Genomic DNA, 15,315 nt, shown 5'->3' with positions numbered 1-15,315 from the left:
GACATTGGGGATGTCAGGGACACATTGGGGATGCTGGGGACGTTGGGACCCTGGGGACATTGGGGACCCTGGGGACATCGGGGACACAGTGGGGACATGGGGGACATTAGGACCCGGGGGACATTGGGGACCCTGGGGACACCGGGGACATTAGGACCCGGGGGACATCGGGGACCCCCTGGAACAGATACAGGGGGCCCAGGCGTCCGGGCGGGGGAGGGGCTGCTCGAGCGAAGGGCAGAGTTAAGGGTGACTAGGAGGGGGCGTGGCCAGAATGGGCGTGGTCCAAGGGGGCGTGGCCATCGCAACGCCAGCTGCTTCCCCGCCCCGCCCGACGTCGCAGGGCGCGCCCCCGCGCTCCCATTGGCTGCGGCGCCGCCGACGGGCACCTGCGCGGGCCAATCGGGTGGCGGGGCGGGGCCGGCGGGCGCTCTCGGCCCCCTCCCGCTCCCCCACCCTCCCGCGGCCGGAAGCGTCTGCCCCGCCCCCCGCGGGCCCATTGGTCGGCGGGCGGCGGGGCGGCGGAAGGGGCGGGGCGGGCGCGGGCGCGCCGGCGCGCGCAGGCGCGGTGACGCGTGCGTGCGTGCCGTGCGCGCTGACGTTGCGCGGCGGCTACGGCGCCTCGGTGTGCGGCTGGCGGGGCCCGACGGGCCGCGGCGGCGGCGGTGAGTGCGGGCCCGCCCCGGGCACCGGGCCCGCCCCGGGCCGGGCCCTCGGCCCACCCCTTCCGCGACCGCGACCGGCCTGGGCCGGCCCCCTCCGGTACCGGGCCCGGGCCGGGGCCTCCCCGCGCCGGGACTGGGCCCGGGCCGGTTCCTCCCCCTTCCGGTACCGCGGCCGGGCCGTAGCCCCCCCCCAATATCGCCCCCTCCCACCGGTACCGCCCCCCCCCCTCCTACCCGGTACCGGTCCCTCTCCGGTACCGGGCCCGGCCGCGCCCGCTCTGCGGGGCCGCCGCGCTGCGGTACCGGCCTCCTCCCAGCATCGGGCCCGGCCCGGCCCGACCCGACCCTCCGCTCTGGTAGCGACCCCGCCCCGGTACCGGCCCCGGGCCGCTCCCTCCTCCCCACGGGGGCTGGGCCTGGCCCTCGTTCCCGCCCCCGGTGCGGCGAGCGCCGCGATCTTCCCCCCCCGGGGGCGGCCCCCGTGTCGCCGGCACTCGCGGGACCCCCGGACCCCCCCGTTCTCCCCAGAGACCCTTCGTGGTCCTGGGGCGCCCGGGACCCCCCCCGTGCCCCGGGCTGGTCCCCCCGATCCCGGCCCCCCCCCCCCAGTCCCCCGGGCTGGTCCCCCACGGGCCGAACGGGACCTTAAGCCAGTCCCGGTTGTTCTGTGGGGCTGAACTGGGACCCCAAACTGGTCCCAGCAGTACTGGGGGGTTGAACAGGGGTCCCAGCTAGTGCTGGTTGTACTGGGAGGCTGAACTGGGAGCCCTCGTCAGGCCTGGTTGTACTGGGGGCCCGAACTGGGAACCCTGGTCATCCTGGCTGTACTGGTGGGGCTGAACTGGGCCCCCCACCCACTCCCAATAGCACTGGGGGGGCTGAACTGGACCCCCCACCTGCTCCCAGTAGCACTGCGGGGGCTGAACTGGTTCCCCCAGATCCTCCTGGCCATACTGGGGGTCTGAACCGACCCCCCCCAGTCCGAGTAGCACGTGGGGGGGGCTGAACTGGTTCCCCCAAATCCTCCTGGCTGTACTGGGGGGCTGAACTGGGACCCCCCCAGTCCTAGTAGCACTGGGGGGGCTGAACTGGGACCCCCCCCCCCAGTCCCAGCATCACTGGGGGGGCCCCTGCGCCCCCCCTGACGCCGCCCCGCTCTCTCCGCAGGGATCTCGGGGGCTCTCGGCGGCTGCACAGCGACGCCGGGGGGGGGCCGCCGGGCCGCCCCGCTTCCGGGGGGGGGGGTCACCGCCGACCCCTCGCCCGGGCCCCACACCGGGGGGGCCCCCGGCGCCGCCGCCGCCGAGCCGAAACCATGTGAAGGGGGGCCCGGCCGGGCCTGCGTCCCCCCCGCCGCACCGCCGCCGCCGCCCCCCCCCGCCGCCGCCGCCGCTGCCCCCCCCCGCCGCCGCCGCCGCCACCATGATGTTCCGGGACCAGGTGGGGATCCTGGCGGGGTGGTTCAAGGGCTGGAACGAGTGCGAGCAGACGGTGGCCCTGCTCTCGCTGCTCAAGCGCGTCACCCGCACCCAGGCCCGCTTCCTGCAGCTCTGCCTCGAGCACTCGCTGGCCGACTGCGCCGAGATCCACGTCCTCGAGGCCGAAGCCAACAGCGCCGGTGAGTGTGTCCCCCCCCCCTCCCCGGGGGCGAAACGGAGCCCCCCCGGGGCAAAACGGAGCCCCCCCGGGGCGCCTTGTGTCCCCGGAGCCGCCGGCGTCCTCCCCCCGCAGCCGCTCGGCGCCCGGTCTCGCTTTTCCTGAGAAAAAGGAGCTTCGGGAGAACTTTTCCGCCTCGCCTTCGCCCCTCTGCTCCCCCGGGTGACGCCGGGGGGGCCCCTGAGCCGCTTTTCGTCCCCCCCCCCCGTAGCCGTCATCAGCCAGTGGCCGCAGGAGCCGAAGGAGAAGGCCATCTCGCTGCTGCTGTCCCACCTGCCGCTGCTGCAGCCGGGCAACGCGGAGGCCAAGGCCGAGTACATGAAGCTGCTGCAGAAGGTGCTGGCGTTCGCCATCGAGAGCAACCAGTTCGTGGAGGAGAGCCGGCAGCTGCTCTCCTACGCCCTCATCCACCCCGCCACCACCCTGGACGACCGCAACTCCCTGGCGCTGTGGCTGGGCCACCTGGAGGAGCGGCTGGCGGGGGCCCGGGGCCGTCCCGAGGCCGCCTTCGCCGCCCGGCCGCCCGGGGACGAGTGGCAGGGCCCCGGCGAGGCGGCGCTGGCCGAGCTGGGCCCCGGCTGGCAGGACAAGGCGCCGCGCGAGAACGGTCACTCGGGCTTCCACCCCGCCGGCTCCGGGCCCGCCGCCGGTAACAGCCTCGGCGGGGGCCCAGGTGAGCGGGGGGGGGGGCGCGGGGCGGTGCTGAGGGGGCCTGGTGGCGGGGGGGACATTGGGGACGCTCTGTGCCAGCCTTGGGGGGACAAGGGGACATGGAGGGGACATCAGGGATGCTTCGTGACAGCCCTGGGGGGACAAGGGGACACCAGGGACACTTTGTGCCAGCCCTGGGGGGACAAGGAGATGTGGAGAGGGGACCGGGGGTGCTGTGTGACAGCCCTGGGGGGACAAGGGGACGTGGAGAGGGGACTGGGGACACTCTGTGACAGCCCTGGGGGGACAAGGGGACATGGAGGGGGCAAGGGGACACTCCATGCCAGCCCTGGGGGGACAAGGGGACATGGAGAGGGGACCGGGGACACTCTGTGCCAGCCCTGGGGGGACAAGGGGACAAGGAGAGGGGACTGGGGATGCTGTGTGACAGCCCTGGGGGGACAAGGGGACATGGAGAGGGGACCGGGGACACTCCGTGACAGCCCTGGGGGGACAAGGGGACATGGAGAGGGGACCGGGGGTGCTGTGTGACAGTCCTGGGGACACAAGGGGACATGGAGAGGGGACCAGGGGTGCTCTGCGCCAGCCCTGGGGGGACAAGGGGACATGGAGGGGGCAAGGGGACACTCCGTGACAGCCCTGGGGGGGACAAGGGGACGTGGAGAGGGGACCAGGGGTGCTCTGCGCCAGCCCTGGGGGGACGAGGGGACATGGAGGGGGCAAGGGGACACTCCGTGACAGCCCTGGGGGGACAAGGGGATGTGGAGAGGGGACCAGGGGTGCTGTGTGATAGCCCTGGGGGCACAAGGGGACATGGAGAGGGGACCAGGAACACTCCGTGACAGCCCTGGGGACACAGAGGGGACAAGGGGGACCCGGGTGAGGATCAGAGGCCCCTTGTGCCAGCCCTGGGGACATGGAGGGGACAAGGGGGACCAGAGGGGGATCAGAGACCCCTTGTGCCACCCCTGGGGACACAGAGGGGACAAGAGGGACCAGAGAGGGATCAGAGGCCCCTTGTGCCACCCCTGGGGACACGGAGGGGGACAAGGGGGACCCGGGTGAGGATCAGAGGCCCCTTGTGCCAGCCCTGGGGACATGGAGGGGACAAGGGGGACCAGAGGGGGATCAGAGACCCCCCGCACCACCCCTGGGGACACGGAGGGGACAAGAGGGACCAGAGAGGGATCAGAGACCCCTTGTGCCACCCCTGGGGACACGGAGGGGGACAAGGGGGACCCGGGTGAGGATCAGAGGCCCCTTGTGCCAGCCCTGGGGACGTGGAGGGGACAAGGGGGACCAGAGGGGGATCAGAGACCCCCCGCACCACCCCTGGGGACACGGAGGGGACAAGAGGGACCAGAGAGGGATCAGAGACCCCTTGTGCCACCCCTGGGGACACGGAGGGGGACAAGGGGGACCCGGGTGAGGATCAGAGGCCCCTTGTGCCAGCCCTGGGGACGTGGAGGGGACAAGGGGGACCAGAGGGGGATCAGAGACCCCCCGCACCACCCCTGGGGACACGGAGGGGACAAGAGGGACCAGAGAGGGATCAGAGACCCCTTGTGCCACCCCTGGGGACACGGAGGGGGACAAGGGGGACCCGGGTGAGGATCAGAGGCCCCTTGTGCCAGCCCTGGGGACGTGGAGGGGACAAGAGGGACCAGAGAGGGATCAGAGACCCCTTGTGCCACCCCTGGGGACACGGAGGGGGACAAGGGGGACCCGGGTGAGGATCAGAGGCCCCTTGTGCCAGCCCTGGGGACATGGAGGGGACAAGGGGGACCAGAGGGGGATCAGAGACCCCCCGCACCACCCCTGGGGACACGGAGGGGACAAGAGGGACCAGAGAGGGATCAGAGACCCCTTGTGCCACCCCTGGGGACACGGAGGGGGACAAGGGGGACCCGGGTGAGGATCAGAGGCCCCTTGTGCCAGCTCTGGGGACATGGAGGGGACAAGGGGGACCAGAGGGGGATCAGAGACCCCCCGCACCACCCCTGGGGACACGGAGGGGACAAGAGGGACCAGAGAGGGATCAGAGACCCCTTGTGCCACCCCTGGGGACACGGAGGGGGACAGGGGGGACCCGGCCGAGCCGCCCTGGCAGACGCAGGCAGCTCCCTCGCTCCAAAAGCCTCCGCGGCGGCGCCTGGCACCGGGGTGGGGGGGGCACCGGGCGGCGGTGGCACTTGGCGGCAGGGCCACCCACGCCGCGCGCCCGCCTGTCGCCCCGCAGCCCTGCCCTGCCAGCTGCCCGGCAGCCCGCTGAAGCGCCCGCTGGCCCTGGCGCCCGGCGCCGAGTGGCCCGAGGAGCCGCCGGCGCGGCCCCCCTTCGCGGCCCCCCCCCCGGGCGAGCACGCGCCCCTCTCGCCCCAGAGCAGCGTGGCCTCCTCGGGCAGCGAGCACACCGAGGAGCCCGCCGGCGGCCGCAACACCTTCCAGGAGGACGGCAGCGGCATGAAAGGTGGCCGGGGGGGCGGCGGCGGCGGCGGGGGGGGGGACGCGCCGGTGGCACCGTGGGGACGGTCACCTCACCGTCCCCTCGCCCGCAGACGTCCCCTCGTGGCTCAAGAGCCTCCGGCTGCACAAATACGCCGCCCTCTTCTCCCAGATGACCTACGAGGAGATGATGACCCTCACGGAGCATCACCTGGAGTCGCAGGTGGGTTGTCCCCCCCCCCGCCGCGGCCGAGGGGGACGCGCGGGGGACCGCGTCGTCCCCTTCATCGTCCCCCTCGTCCCGCAGAACGTCACCAAGGGGGCCCGGCACAAGATCGCCCTCAGCATCCAGAAGCTGCGCGAGAGGCAGAGCGTCCTCAAGTCGCTGGAGAAGGTGCGGAGCGGCGGCAGGGTGGCCCTGGGGTGTCCCCATGCTGTCCCCACGCGTCCCCCGGGCTGGCAGGGGCACCCCTGCGTCCCCGGGGCTGCCACGGGGCATCTTTGGTCCCCCCCCCCGGTGTCCCTGGGCTGGTACAGAGTGTCCCTGGTCCTCCCGTGTCCCTGGGGCTGGCCCGGGGTGGCCCTGTGTCCCTAGAGCTGGTGCAAAGTGTCCCTTGTTACCGTCCTGTGTCCCTGGGGCTGGCCCGTGGTGTCCCTGGTCCCTCTTGTGTCCCTAGAGCTGGTGCAAAGTGTCCCTTGTCACCCCCCTGTGTTCCTGGGGATGGCACAGAGTGTCCCTGGTCCCCCCCCGTGTCCCTAGGGCTGGCCCAGGGTGTCCCATGTCCCTCTTGTGTCCCTGGGGCTGGTACAGTGTCCCTGGTCCCCCCGTGTCCCTGTTTCCCCCCCCCCCGAGATGTCTCTGTGTCTGTAGAGCTGGTACAAACTGTCCCTTGTCACCCCCCCATGTCCCTGGGGCGTCCCCTTGTCCCCCGGTGTCCCCAGAGCTGGCACGGGGGGTCTCTGGTCCCCCCCGCGTCCCCTCATCCCCACCTTGTCCCCAGGGTTTTCCCAGGATGTCCCCCCGCATGTCACGTCCCCGTGTCCCCAGGGCTGTCCCTGGTCATCCTGGTCCCCCCAGGTCCCCTTGACCCCCCCCCCAGGGCTGTCCCTGGTCATCCCGGTCCCCCCCTGTGTCATGTCCCCTTGTCCCCAGGGCTGTCCCTGGTCATTCTGGTCCCCCCAGGTCCCCTTGACCCCCCCAGGCTGTCCCTGGTCCCCCCAGGTCCCGTTCACCCCCCCCCCCAGGGCTGTCCCTGGTCATCCCGGTCCCCCCAGGTCCCCTTGACCCCCCCCCGGGGCTGTCCCTGGTCCCCCCACGTGCCCGGCGGGTCCCCGCACCCCCCCGCCGCCGTGCCCCCCACCCACGCGTCCCCGTCCCCCCCCCGCAGGACATCCTCGAGGGGGGGAACCTGTGGACGGCGCTGCAGGAGCTGCAGCAGATCATGGTGACGCCCATCAAGGCCTTCCGGCCCCCCGCGGCGGCACCCCCCGCCGCGCCCCCCCCCGCCGCGCCCCCCGCCAACGGGGCCCCCGCCAAGGACCCCCCCGGGGAGGCCTTCGCCCCCCACCCGGCCGCCGACGCCGAGGCCCCCGCCGCCCCCGTGCCCGAGGGCGACATCCCCGGGCAGTTCACCCGCGTCATGGGCAAGGGTGAGCCGCCCGGACGCCTGGGCCCCGCTGGGGGGGGGGGCAGGTCCCCTTCTGGGGGGGGTCCCGGGACTCCTGGGCCCCTAATGGTGTCCTGGGAGGGGTCCTCGGACTCCTGGGCTCCTAAATGGGGGCTGGGGGGGTCCCGGGAATCCTGGGCCCCTTAATGGGGTCCTGGGGGGGGGTCCCGGGACTCCTGGGCCCTTAATGGGGTCCTGGGACTCCTGGACCCCTAAATGGGGGCTGGGGGGGGTCCCGGGAATTCTGGGTCCCTTAATAGGGTCCTGGGGGGGGTCCTGGGACTCCTGGGTCCCTAAATGGGGGCTGGGGGGGGGTACCAGGACTCCTGGGCCCCTAAAGGGGCCTGGGGGGGGGTCCCGGGACTCCTGGGCCCCTAAAGAGGGTTGGGGGGGTCCCGGGACTCCTGGGTCCCTTAATGGGGGGCTGGGGGGGTCCTGGGACTCCTGGGCCCCTAAAGGGGGGCTGGGGGGGGGTCCCTGGGCTCCTAATGGGGGGCTGGGGGGGTCCTGGGACTCCTGGGCCCCTGAAGGGGGGCTGGGGGGGTCCTGGGACTCCTGGGCCCCTAAATGGGGGCTGGGGGGGGGTCCCGGGAGTCCTGGGTCCCTTAATGGGGGGCTGGGGGGGGGTCTTAGGACTCCTGGGCCACTAATGGGGGGCTGGGGGGGTCCTGGGACTCCTGGGCCCCTAAAGGAGGGCTGGGGGGTGTCCTGGGACTCCTGGGCCCCTAAATGGGGGGCTGGGGGGGGGGTCCCGGGAATCCTGGGTCCCTTAATGGGGGGCTGGGGGGGTCCTGGGACTCCTGGGCCCCTAAAGGAGGGCTGGGGGGGGTCCTGGGACTCCGGGGTCCCTAAGGGGGGCCGAGGGGGGTCCCTGGCCGCCTGGGCCACCCCGTCACCCCCCCTCGTGCCCCCCCCGCAGTGTGCACCCAGCTGCTGGTGTCGCGGCCGGACGAGGAGAACATCACCAGTTACCTCCAGCTCCTCGAGAAGTGCCTGACGCACGAGGTAGGGGGTGGCCGCCCGGACGCCTGGGCCACCGCGGGGCGTGCGGGAGGGGTCCCTGCCCCCCCCTCACGGCCCCCCCTGCCCCCCCCCCGCATGCAGGCGTTCACGGAGACGCAGAAGAAGAGGCTCCTCTCCTGGAAGCAGCAGGTGCTGAAGCTGCTCCGGGCCTTTCCCAAGAAGGTGCCGCTCGACGTCCCCGGCTACCGGCCCCCCAAGGGGTAAGCGGGGACCCGGGGGGGCCCCTATGACCTCCCCCCCCCCCCAGGAGGTCTGGGGGACCCATAGGTGCCTCGGATTCCCTCTTGGGGGGGGGTCTTAGGCCCCTTGGGTGCCCCAGTTTCCCCCTTGGGTGCCCCAGTGCCCCCCAAGAGCGTGGGGGGTCCCCAGTTGCCTCATTTTCCCCCCTGGGGGGGTTCTAGGGCACCCCTGGGTGCCTCCTTATCCCCCTAGGGACCCCCTGGGTGCCCCAGTTTCCCCCTGGGGGGGTTCTAGGGCACCCCTGGGTGCCTCCTTATCCCCCTTGGGACCCCCTGGGTGCCCCAGTTTCCCCCTGGGGGGGTCTAGGACACCCCTGGGTGCCTCCTTATCCCCCTTGGGACCCCCTGGGTACCTCATTCCCCCCCCCCGGGGGGCTTAGGGCACCCCTGGGTGCCTCAATTTCCCCCTGGGGGGGGTCTCAGCCCCCCCCGGGTGCCTCCTCCTCCCCCTTGGGACCCCTCAGGTGCCCCAGTTTCCCCCTGGGGGGGTTTGGGGGCCCCCTGGGCACCCTGTGCTGGGTGCCCTGGGGGCTGGGGGGGGGTCTGGGGGTCCCAGCACTGCCCTGACCCCCCCCAATCTTGTTCCCCCCCCCCCAGCTGGGCCTTCGGCTCCAACTCGCTCCCCATAGCTGGCTCTGTGGGGGGGGCGGGGGGGCGGCGGGGGCAGCGCCCCTTCGCCCTGCCCCCCCGGGCGCTGCCCCCCGCCCGCCTGGGGCTCCTGGGCCCCGCCGCCATGGGGGGGGGGCCCGGCCCCGCCCCCCGGCACCCGCTGGGTGGCCCCGCCGCCGCCCAGGGCCGGCAGGTGAGTGCGGGGGGGGGCCCGGACGCCTGGGTCCATTGGGGGGGGGTTATGAGGAGGGGGCCCGGACGCCTGGGTCCTCATATAGGGGGGGTGACTGGGGCTGGGGGGGCCGGACGCCTGGGCCCTTAGGGGCCGGGGGGCTCCCAGGTATTGGGGATCTGGGGGGGGGGTCTTGGATGGTGGGGTCCGGGGGGAGGGGGGTCTCCCGGACGCCTGGGCCCTTTGGGGGTCCCACTTGGGGGGGTCTCCCGGACACCTGGGACCTTGGGGGCGGCGGGGGGGGTCCTAGTTGGGGGAGGGGGTGTCCCGGACGCCTGGGTCCTTGGGGGCGGCGGGGGGGTCCTGGATGCCTGGGTCCTTGGTGGGGGGGTCCCGGACGCCTGGGTCCTTAGGGGGGGGGTGGTTCCTGTTTGGGGGGGGTCTCCTGGCCATCTGAGTCCTCCTTGGGGGGGGGGTCCGGGGGGGTCCCGGATGCCTGGGCCCTTCCCCACTGGCACGCGGGGGGACACACCCCATTCCTGGTGCCATTTTGGGGACCCCCCCGTTCCCAGGTGGCCCAGCCGTGGCGGGGGGGTCCCCACAAGCCCCCCTGACCCCCCCCCGCGTGTCCCCCCCCCGCAGAGCCTGTGGTTCGCCAACCCCGGGGGCAGTAACAGCGTGCCGGGGCAGAGCCGCAGCGCGGTGCAGCGCACGCACTCGCTGCCCGTGCACACCTCGCCGCAGGCCGTCCTCATGTTCCCCCAGGGTAGGCCGCGCCCGGACGCCTGGGCCCTTCTGGGGGGGGGTGGCAGGGTGCCCTGGACGCCTGGGCCCCTGCTGGGGGGGTTGTGGGGTGCCCCAGGCACCTGGGCCCCTGCTGGAGGGGGGTTTCAGGGTGCCCCGGACGCCTGGGCCCCTGCTGGAGGGGATGCCCTGGACGCCTGGGTCCCTCTTGGGGGGGTTTTGGGGGGGCACCCTGGATGCCTGGGTCCCCTGGGGCTGTGGGGGTGGCCTTGGGGGGGCTGGGGGGGTGCAGGACGCCTGGGTCCCCTGGGGCTGGAGGGGTGGCCTTGAGGGGGGACTGGGGGGGTGCAGGACGCCTGGGTCCCCTGGGGCTGGGGGGGTGGCCTTGGGGGGGATGGGGGGGTGCAGGATGGCTGGGTCCCCTGTGGGGGTGGCCTTGGGGGGGCTGGGGGGGTGCAGGACGCCCGGGTCCCCTGGGGGTGTGGGGGTGGCCTCGGGGGGGCTGGGGGGGTGCAGGACGCCTGGGTCCCCTGGGGGGTGGCCTTGGGGGGGGCTGGGGGGGTGCAGGACACCTGGGTCCCCTGGGGGTTGGGGGGTGCAGGACGCCTGGGTCCCCTGGGGGGTGGCCTTGGGGGGGCTGGGGGGGTGCAGGACGCCTGGGTCCCTTGGGGGGGGCTGGGGGGGTGCAGGACGCCTGGGCCCCCTCTCACCGTGCCCCCCCCCCCGCAGAGTGCCAGCTGCCCGGCACCGACCTGGAGATCAACCCGACGCTGGAGTCGCTGTGCCTGAGCATGACGGAGCACGCGCTGGGCGGTGAGCGGGGACACGGGGGGACACGGGGACACGGGGGGGACGCGGGGACCCACGGCAGCATCAGGGGACGCGGGGGGGACGTGGGGACACGGGGGGGACGTGGGGGATGCACAGCATTATCAGGGGACATGAGGGGACATGGGGGACACGAGGGGGTTGCGGGGACCCACGGCAGCATTGGGGGACATGAGGGGACACGGGGGACACAGGGGACATGGGGGAGACACAGGGACACGTGGACACATAGCAGCATCAGGGGACATGAGGGGACATGGACACGAGGGGACACGAGGGGAACGTGGGGACCCACGGCAGCATTGAGGGACATAGGGGACACGGGGGACACGGGGACCCACGGCAGCCTGGGGGGACATGAGGGATGAGGGGACCCGCAGCAGCATGGGGGGACATGAGGGGACACGGGGACACGAGGGGGACGCAGGGACCCATGGCAACATTGGGGGGCACGAGGGGACATGAGGGGGGTGCAGGGGAGACGCAGGGACACGAGAGGGACGCGGGGACCCACAGCATTATCGGGGGACATGAGGGGACACAGGGGACACGAGGGGGATGCGGGGACCCACGGCAGCATCAGGGGACACGGGGGGACACGGGGGACATGAGGGGGATGCAGGGACCCACGGCAGCATTGGGGACACAAGGGAACATGGGGGACATGGGGACCCACGGTGGCATCAGGGGACACGGGGGGACATGGGGCACTCGGGGGGGATGCGGGGACCCACGGCAGCATCAGGGGATGCAGGGGACGTCAGGGGACACGGGGGGAGGTGACACGCGCCCCCCGCCCCCCTGACGCGTCCCCCCCCCGCAGACGGCACAGACAAGACCTCGACCATCTGACGGCGCCGCCACCTCCCTCCTCGCTGCCCCCCCGCCGTTACTGCCCCCCCTTCCCCCCCCCAGGGTGTCACGGGGCAAACGGGGGCACCGTGTCCCCCCACCGTGTCCCCCCCCCCCGGGGACGAGTCACCCCGGAGCCCCCTCCCCACCCGGGGGGGCATCGAGGCCCCCAAAATGGGGGCTGGGGGGGGGGGATTTGCCCTCTTGGGGGGGGGATTTACCCCTGGGGGGGGGATTAGCCCCCTTGGTGGGGTGAATTTGCCCCCTTGGGGGGGGGATTTACCCCCGGGGGGGGGATTTGCCCCCTTGGGGGGGGGCAATTTGCCCCTGGGGGGGGGGAACCAGGGGCAAACCTCCCCCCCCCCAGGCCAGGGGAGCATCGGGGCCCCCCCAAACCCCAGCGACCGAGGGGCTCCCATGGCGGGCGGGGGGGGCTGATGAATTTGCCCGGGGGGGGGGGGGCACCGTGCGCGCACACGCGTGTGCAACGCGTGCAAACACTACAGGGGGCGGGGCTTGCACGGGGGGGCGGGGCGGGGGCGGGGCTCTCCCGGGCCTCCTCTTTTTTTGGTGTTTCACTATTTTTTTTTTTACCCCCCCCCGGTTTTTTTTGGCCTTTTCTCTTTATTATTATTATTATAATATTAATATTATTTGCCCCGGCGGAGCAGCCCCCCCGTTTGGTTTTTTTTTTTTGGGGGGGGGGGAAACGTGTCACCTCGTCCCGGGGGGGGGGGAACGGGGGGGGGGGACACCCCGTTTTTAGGTACACGCCGCCACCCCCCCCCTCCCCGCCCCCCCCCGCTTCGGTACAGCCCTGCCGCCCCCCCCCCCCTTTGTACACGTAGCGCCGCGGCCCGCGAGATAGAAAAACGTTATTTTAGATACATTTTATTATGAATAACTTTTGTTATGACTATGGCTGGTAACCATGACTACGTATTAAAGAGAAAAACAACCCAAAAAGCGCCCAAATCGCCCCTTTTTGCCCCAAAACGGGGCGCAACCCTATACGAGCCGCCGGAGACTCCCCACGGCGGCGGCGGGGGGGCCCGGCGTCCGGCTCAGTCGCTGGAGGAGTCGGAGGCGTCGCTGGGGCTGTCGTCGTCCGAGGCGTCGCTGGGGCTGAGGCGGGGGCTGCGCGGGGGCCCCCCCTCGCTGCCGCCCCCCTCCGACTCCTCTTCCTCCTCCTCCTCTTCCTCCTCCTCGTTGTCCTCGTCGTCGTCGCTGCCGAAAATCTCCTCCTTGTCGCGGGCGGCCCGGGCGGCGTCGGCGCGGCCCCCCGGCGGCCCCCCCCGGCGGCCGCCGCTTCGGCCTCCTCCTCCTCCTCCTCCTCCGTCCTCCTCCTCCTCGTCGCTGCGGGCCGAGCCCCCCCGCTCGCTGCCGCTGCCCGAGCCTTCGGCCTCCTCCTCGTCCTCGTCCTCCTCCTCCTCGCCGCTGGCCCCCGCCTCGCTCTCGCTGCCCTTCTCCCGCTCCTCGTCTGCGCCGGGTGGGGGGGGGGAGATGGGGGGGTGAGTGTGACCCCCCCCAATCCCCGTCCCCCAAACTGCCCCCCCCGGAGGGAGCAGGACCCCCAACTGCCCCCCCTGGGGGAGAAGGGGGCCCCAACTGCCCCCTGGGGGAGGAGGGAGCCCCAAATTCCCCCCCTGGGGAAATGGGACCCCCAACTGCCCCCCCAGGGGAAATGGGGCCCCCAACTTTTCCCCCCCCCAGAGGAGAAGGGTCCCCAATTGCCCCCCAGGGCGAAATGGAAATGGGACCCCCAATTGCCCCCCTGGGGCAGGAGGGAGCCCCAAATTCTCCCCCGGGGGAAATGGGGTCCCCAACTGCCCCCCCAGGGGAATGGGACCACCAATGGCCCCCCCCAAGGTAGAAATGGGACCCCCAACTGCCCCCCCAGGGGGAAATGGGGCCCCCAACTTCGCCCCCCCCCAATACCTGAGCCCGGCGCCTCCTTCTCCATCTCCAGCTCTTCCTCCTCCTCTTCCTCGGGCTCGTGGTTCTCCAGCTGGGCCCGGCGCGCCTCCTGGGGGGGGGGGGGGGTGTTGTCAGCCCCCCCCCCCCCCCGGACGCCTGGGTCCTTCGCCCAGTGCGGGGGGGGACGGGGGGGGACGGGGGGGGGGGCAGGACCTACCTGGGCCTCCAGCTCCTTCTCGTTCATGTCGCGGTGCTTCACCACCAGCACCGCGTTGGTGCCCGACTGCACCCCCGCCTTGGCCCGCCGCTTGCTCAGCCGCACCCTGGGGGGGGCCCGGGGGGGTCAGGGACCCCCCCCCCGAGACCCCCGAACCCCCCCGAGACCCCTGAAACCCCCAGGATCCCCCCAAACCCCCAGGGATCCCCCCAGAGCTCCAAGGATCCCCCCCAGGTCTCCGGGCACCCTCCCTGGGTTTGCTGGTCCCAGCTAATGTGGGGACCCCCCAGCACCCTTGGGGGGGGGTTTAAAGGGGGGTGAGGCACCCTGGGACCCCCCCACGGCCCCCCCAGACCCCCAGGCCCCCCCAGACCCCAAGGGACCCCCCCCAAACATCCAGGAGCCCCCCCATACCTCCTGCTACCCCCCCGACCCTCTCTGGCCAAAGGGACCCACCCCAGCACCCTGGGGCCCTTCTACCCCCCCCCCAGCACCCCTGGGTGGGGGGCAGGCACCCTGGCGACCCCCCCCAAACCTTAAGGGACCCCCCCCAAAGCCAAGGACCCCCCCCACCCCGTCCCCCTCCCCACAGCAGCTCACACCAGCCCCTTCGGCCTCTCCCAGCAGCCTGGGGCGCTTGCTACCCCCCGCCAGCACCCTGGGGCCCCCCAGCACCCCGGGGACCCCCCTGCACCCCAGGGCCCCCCCTGGGCCCCCCCCGGGCGCACCGGGTCTCCAGCTCGTTGTAGTAGACGCCGTCGCCCTCGCGGAAGATGAAGAAGTAGTTCTCCTCGTAGCCCTTGCTCGCCTTGTTCTTCACGTTCCAGTTGTACTCCCGCGCGATCTTGTAGTCGTACCTGGGGGGGGGAGCAAATTTGGGGGGGTCAGGACCCCCCGGCACCCCCCCTTGTCCTTCCACCCACCCCCCAAGGGTGCCCCCCACCCGCCGAACCTGCCTGGCTCCACAGGAGCCTGCCCAGGGCTTGGGCCTTGCTCAGGACCCCCCCCAGTTTGAACACTCCCCCCCCCGCCAGACACTCTCCAGCTGTGTGTGACCCCCCCTGGGACCCCCCAGGACTGCCTGGGCTGTGGGGGGGCCCCTAATCTGCCCCCCGGCCATGTGTGACCCCCCCCCAGCACCCCCTAATCTGCCCCCAGGACCCCCTGGGCTGTGGGGGGGCCCCTAATCTGCCCCCCAGCCATGTGCGACCCCCCCCAGCACCCCCTAATCTGCCCCCAGGACCACCTGGGTTGTGGGGGGACCCCCAATCTGCCCCCCCAGCCATATGGGCCCCCCCAAGCCCCCCGATTTGCCCCCCTGACACCCCCTCTGCCATGGGGGGACCCCCAATCTGCCCCCGGCCATGTGGGGGCCCCCTGATTTGACCCCCCAGGACCCCCACCCCCATGCGGGGACCCCTCAATCCGCCCCCCAGGACCCCCTCAGGCGCGTGGGGGGGGGTCCGCGTGCCCCCCCCCGCGGCCGTACACGTCCTCAGGCGCGTAGTCCATCTCCTCCTCCTGGTCCCGCTTGCGCTTGCGCAGCGTCTCCTCCACCGGCAAGAAATAGGCCACGAACTGGTTCCCCTCCTCGTCCATCATCCCCCTGCGG

At 72.7% G+C, this 15,315-nt stretch overlaps 2 protein-coding genes across 2 annotated transcripts; one reads left to right on the top strand and one right to left on the bottom strand.

Annotated features, from left to right (window-relative positions):
* Window positions 1–541: 541 nt before the first annotated feature.
* Window positions 542–12,234, top strand: SAMD4B (sterile alpha motif domain containing 4B). The gene is made up of 13 exons (XM_064503046.1): window positions 542–665; window positions 1,833–2,283; window positions 2,533–2,994; window positions 5,233–5,460; window positions 5,549–5,658; window positions 5,743–5,829; window positions 6,824–7,085; window positions 8,022–8,107; window positions 8,207–8,325; window positions 8,962–9,166; window positions 9,788–9,911; window positions 10,619–10,702; window positions 11,541–12,234. Exons 2-13 carry the CDS (start codon window positions 2,088–2,090, stop codon window positions 11,567–11,569), a joined length of 1,992 nt encoding a protein of 663 aa, XP_064359116.1. The 5' UTR covers window positions 542–665; window positions 1,833–2,087; the 3' UTR covers window positions 11,570–12,234.
* Window positions 12,235–12,444: 210 nt separating this feature from the next.
* PAF1 (PAF1 homolog, Paf1/RNA polymerase II complex component) lies at window positions 12,445–15,309 on the bottom strand. Its single transcript, XM_064503055.1, has 5 exons — window positions 15,193–15,309; window positions 14,432–14,560; window positions 13,704–13,809; window positions 13,508–13,595; window positions 12,445–13,049 (listed from the first exon to the last, which is right to left on the bottom strand). The coding sequence occupies exons 1-5, from the start codon at window positions 15,303–15,305 to the stop codon at window positions 12,634–12,636; spliced, it is 852 nt and encodes a 283-aa protein (XP_064359125.1). The 5' UTR covers window positions 15,306–15,309; the 3' UTR covers window positions 12,445–12,633.
* Window positions 15,310–15,315: the final 6 nt, after the last annotated feature.

The sequence above is a fragment of the Dromaius novaehollandiae genome, chromosome 34 (genome assembly GCF_036370855.1).
Source record: "Dromaius novaehollandiae isolate bDroNov1 chromosome 34, bDroNov1.hap1, whole genome shotgun sequence".
Taxonomy (NCBI): Eukaryota; Metazoa; Chordata; class Aves; order Casuariiformes; family Dromaiidae; genus Dromaius; species Dromaius novaehollandiae.
This window is presented reverse-complemented; position numbering and strand designations above follow the sequence as displayed.

Bases quoted from the DNA above. Each gene is read 5' to 3' on its own strand.
- SAMD4B (XM_064503046.1), top strand. From the start codon at position 2,088: ATGATGTTCCGGGACCAGGTGGGGATCCTGGCGGGGTGGTTCAAGGGC. The intron at 2,284-2,532 runs GTGAGTGTGTCC...CCCCCCCCGTAG, and splicing joins GGCCGAAGCCAACAGCGCCG to CCGTCATCAGCCAGTGGCCG. The intron at 10,703-11,540 runs GTGAGCGGGGAC...CCCCCCCCGCAG, and splicing joins GACGGAGCACGCGCTGGGCG to ACGGCACAGACAAGACCTCG.
- PAF1 (XM_064503055.1), bottom strand. From the start codon at position 15,305: ATGATGGACGAGGAGGGGAACCAGTTCGTGGCCTATTTCTTGCCGGTG. The intron at 13,810-14,431 runs GTGCGCCCGGGG...GGCCCCCCCCAG, and splicing joins TACAACGAGCTGGAGACCCG to GGTGCGGCTGAGCAAGCGGC. The intron at 13,596-13,703 runs GTAGGTCCTGCC...CCCCCCCCCCAG, and splicing joins AGAAGGAGCTGGAGGCCCAG to GAGGCGCGCCGGGCCCAGCT.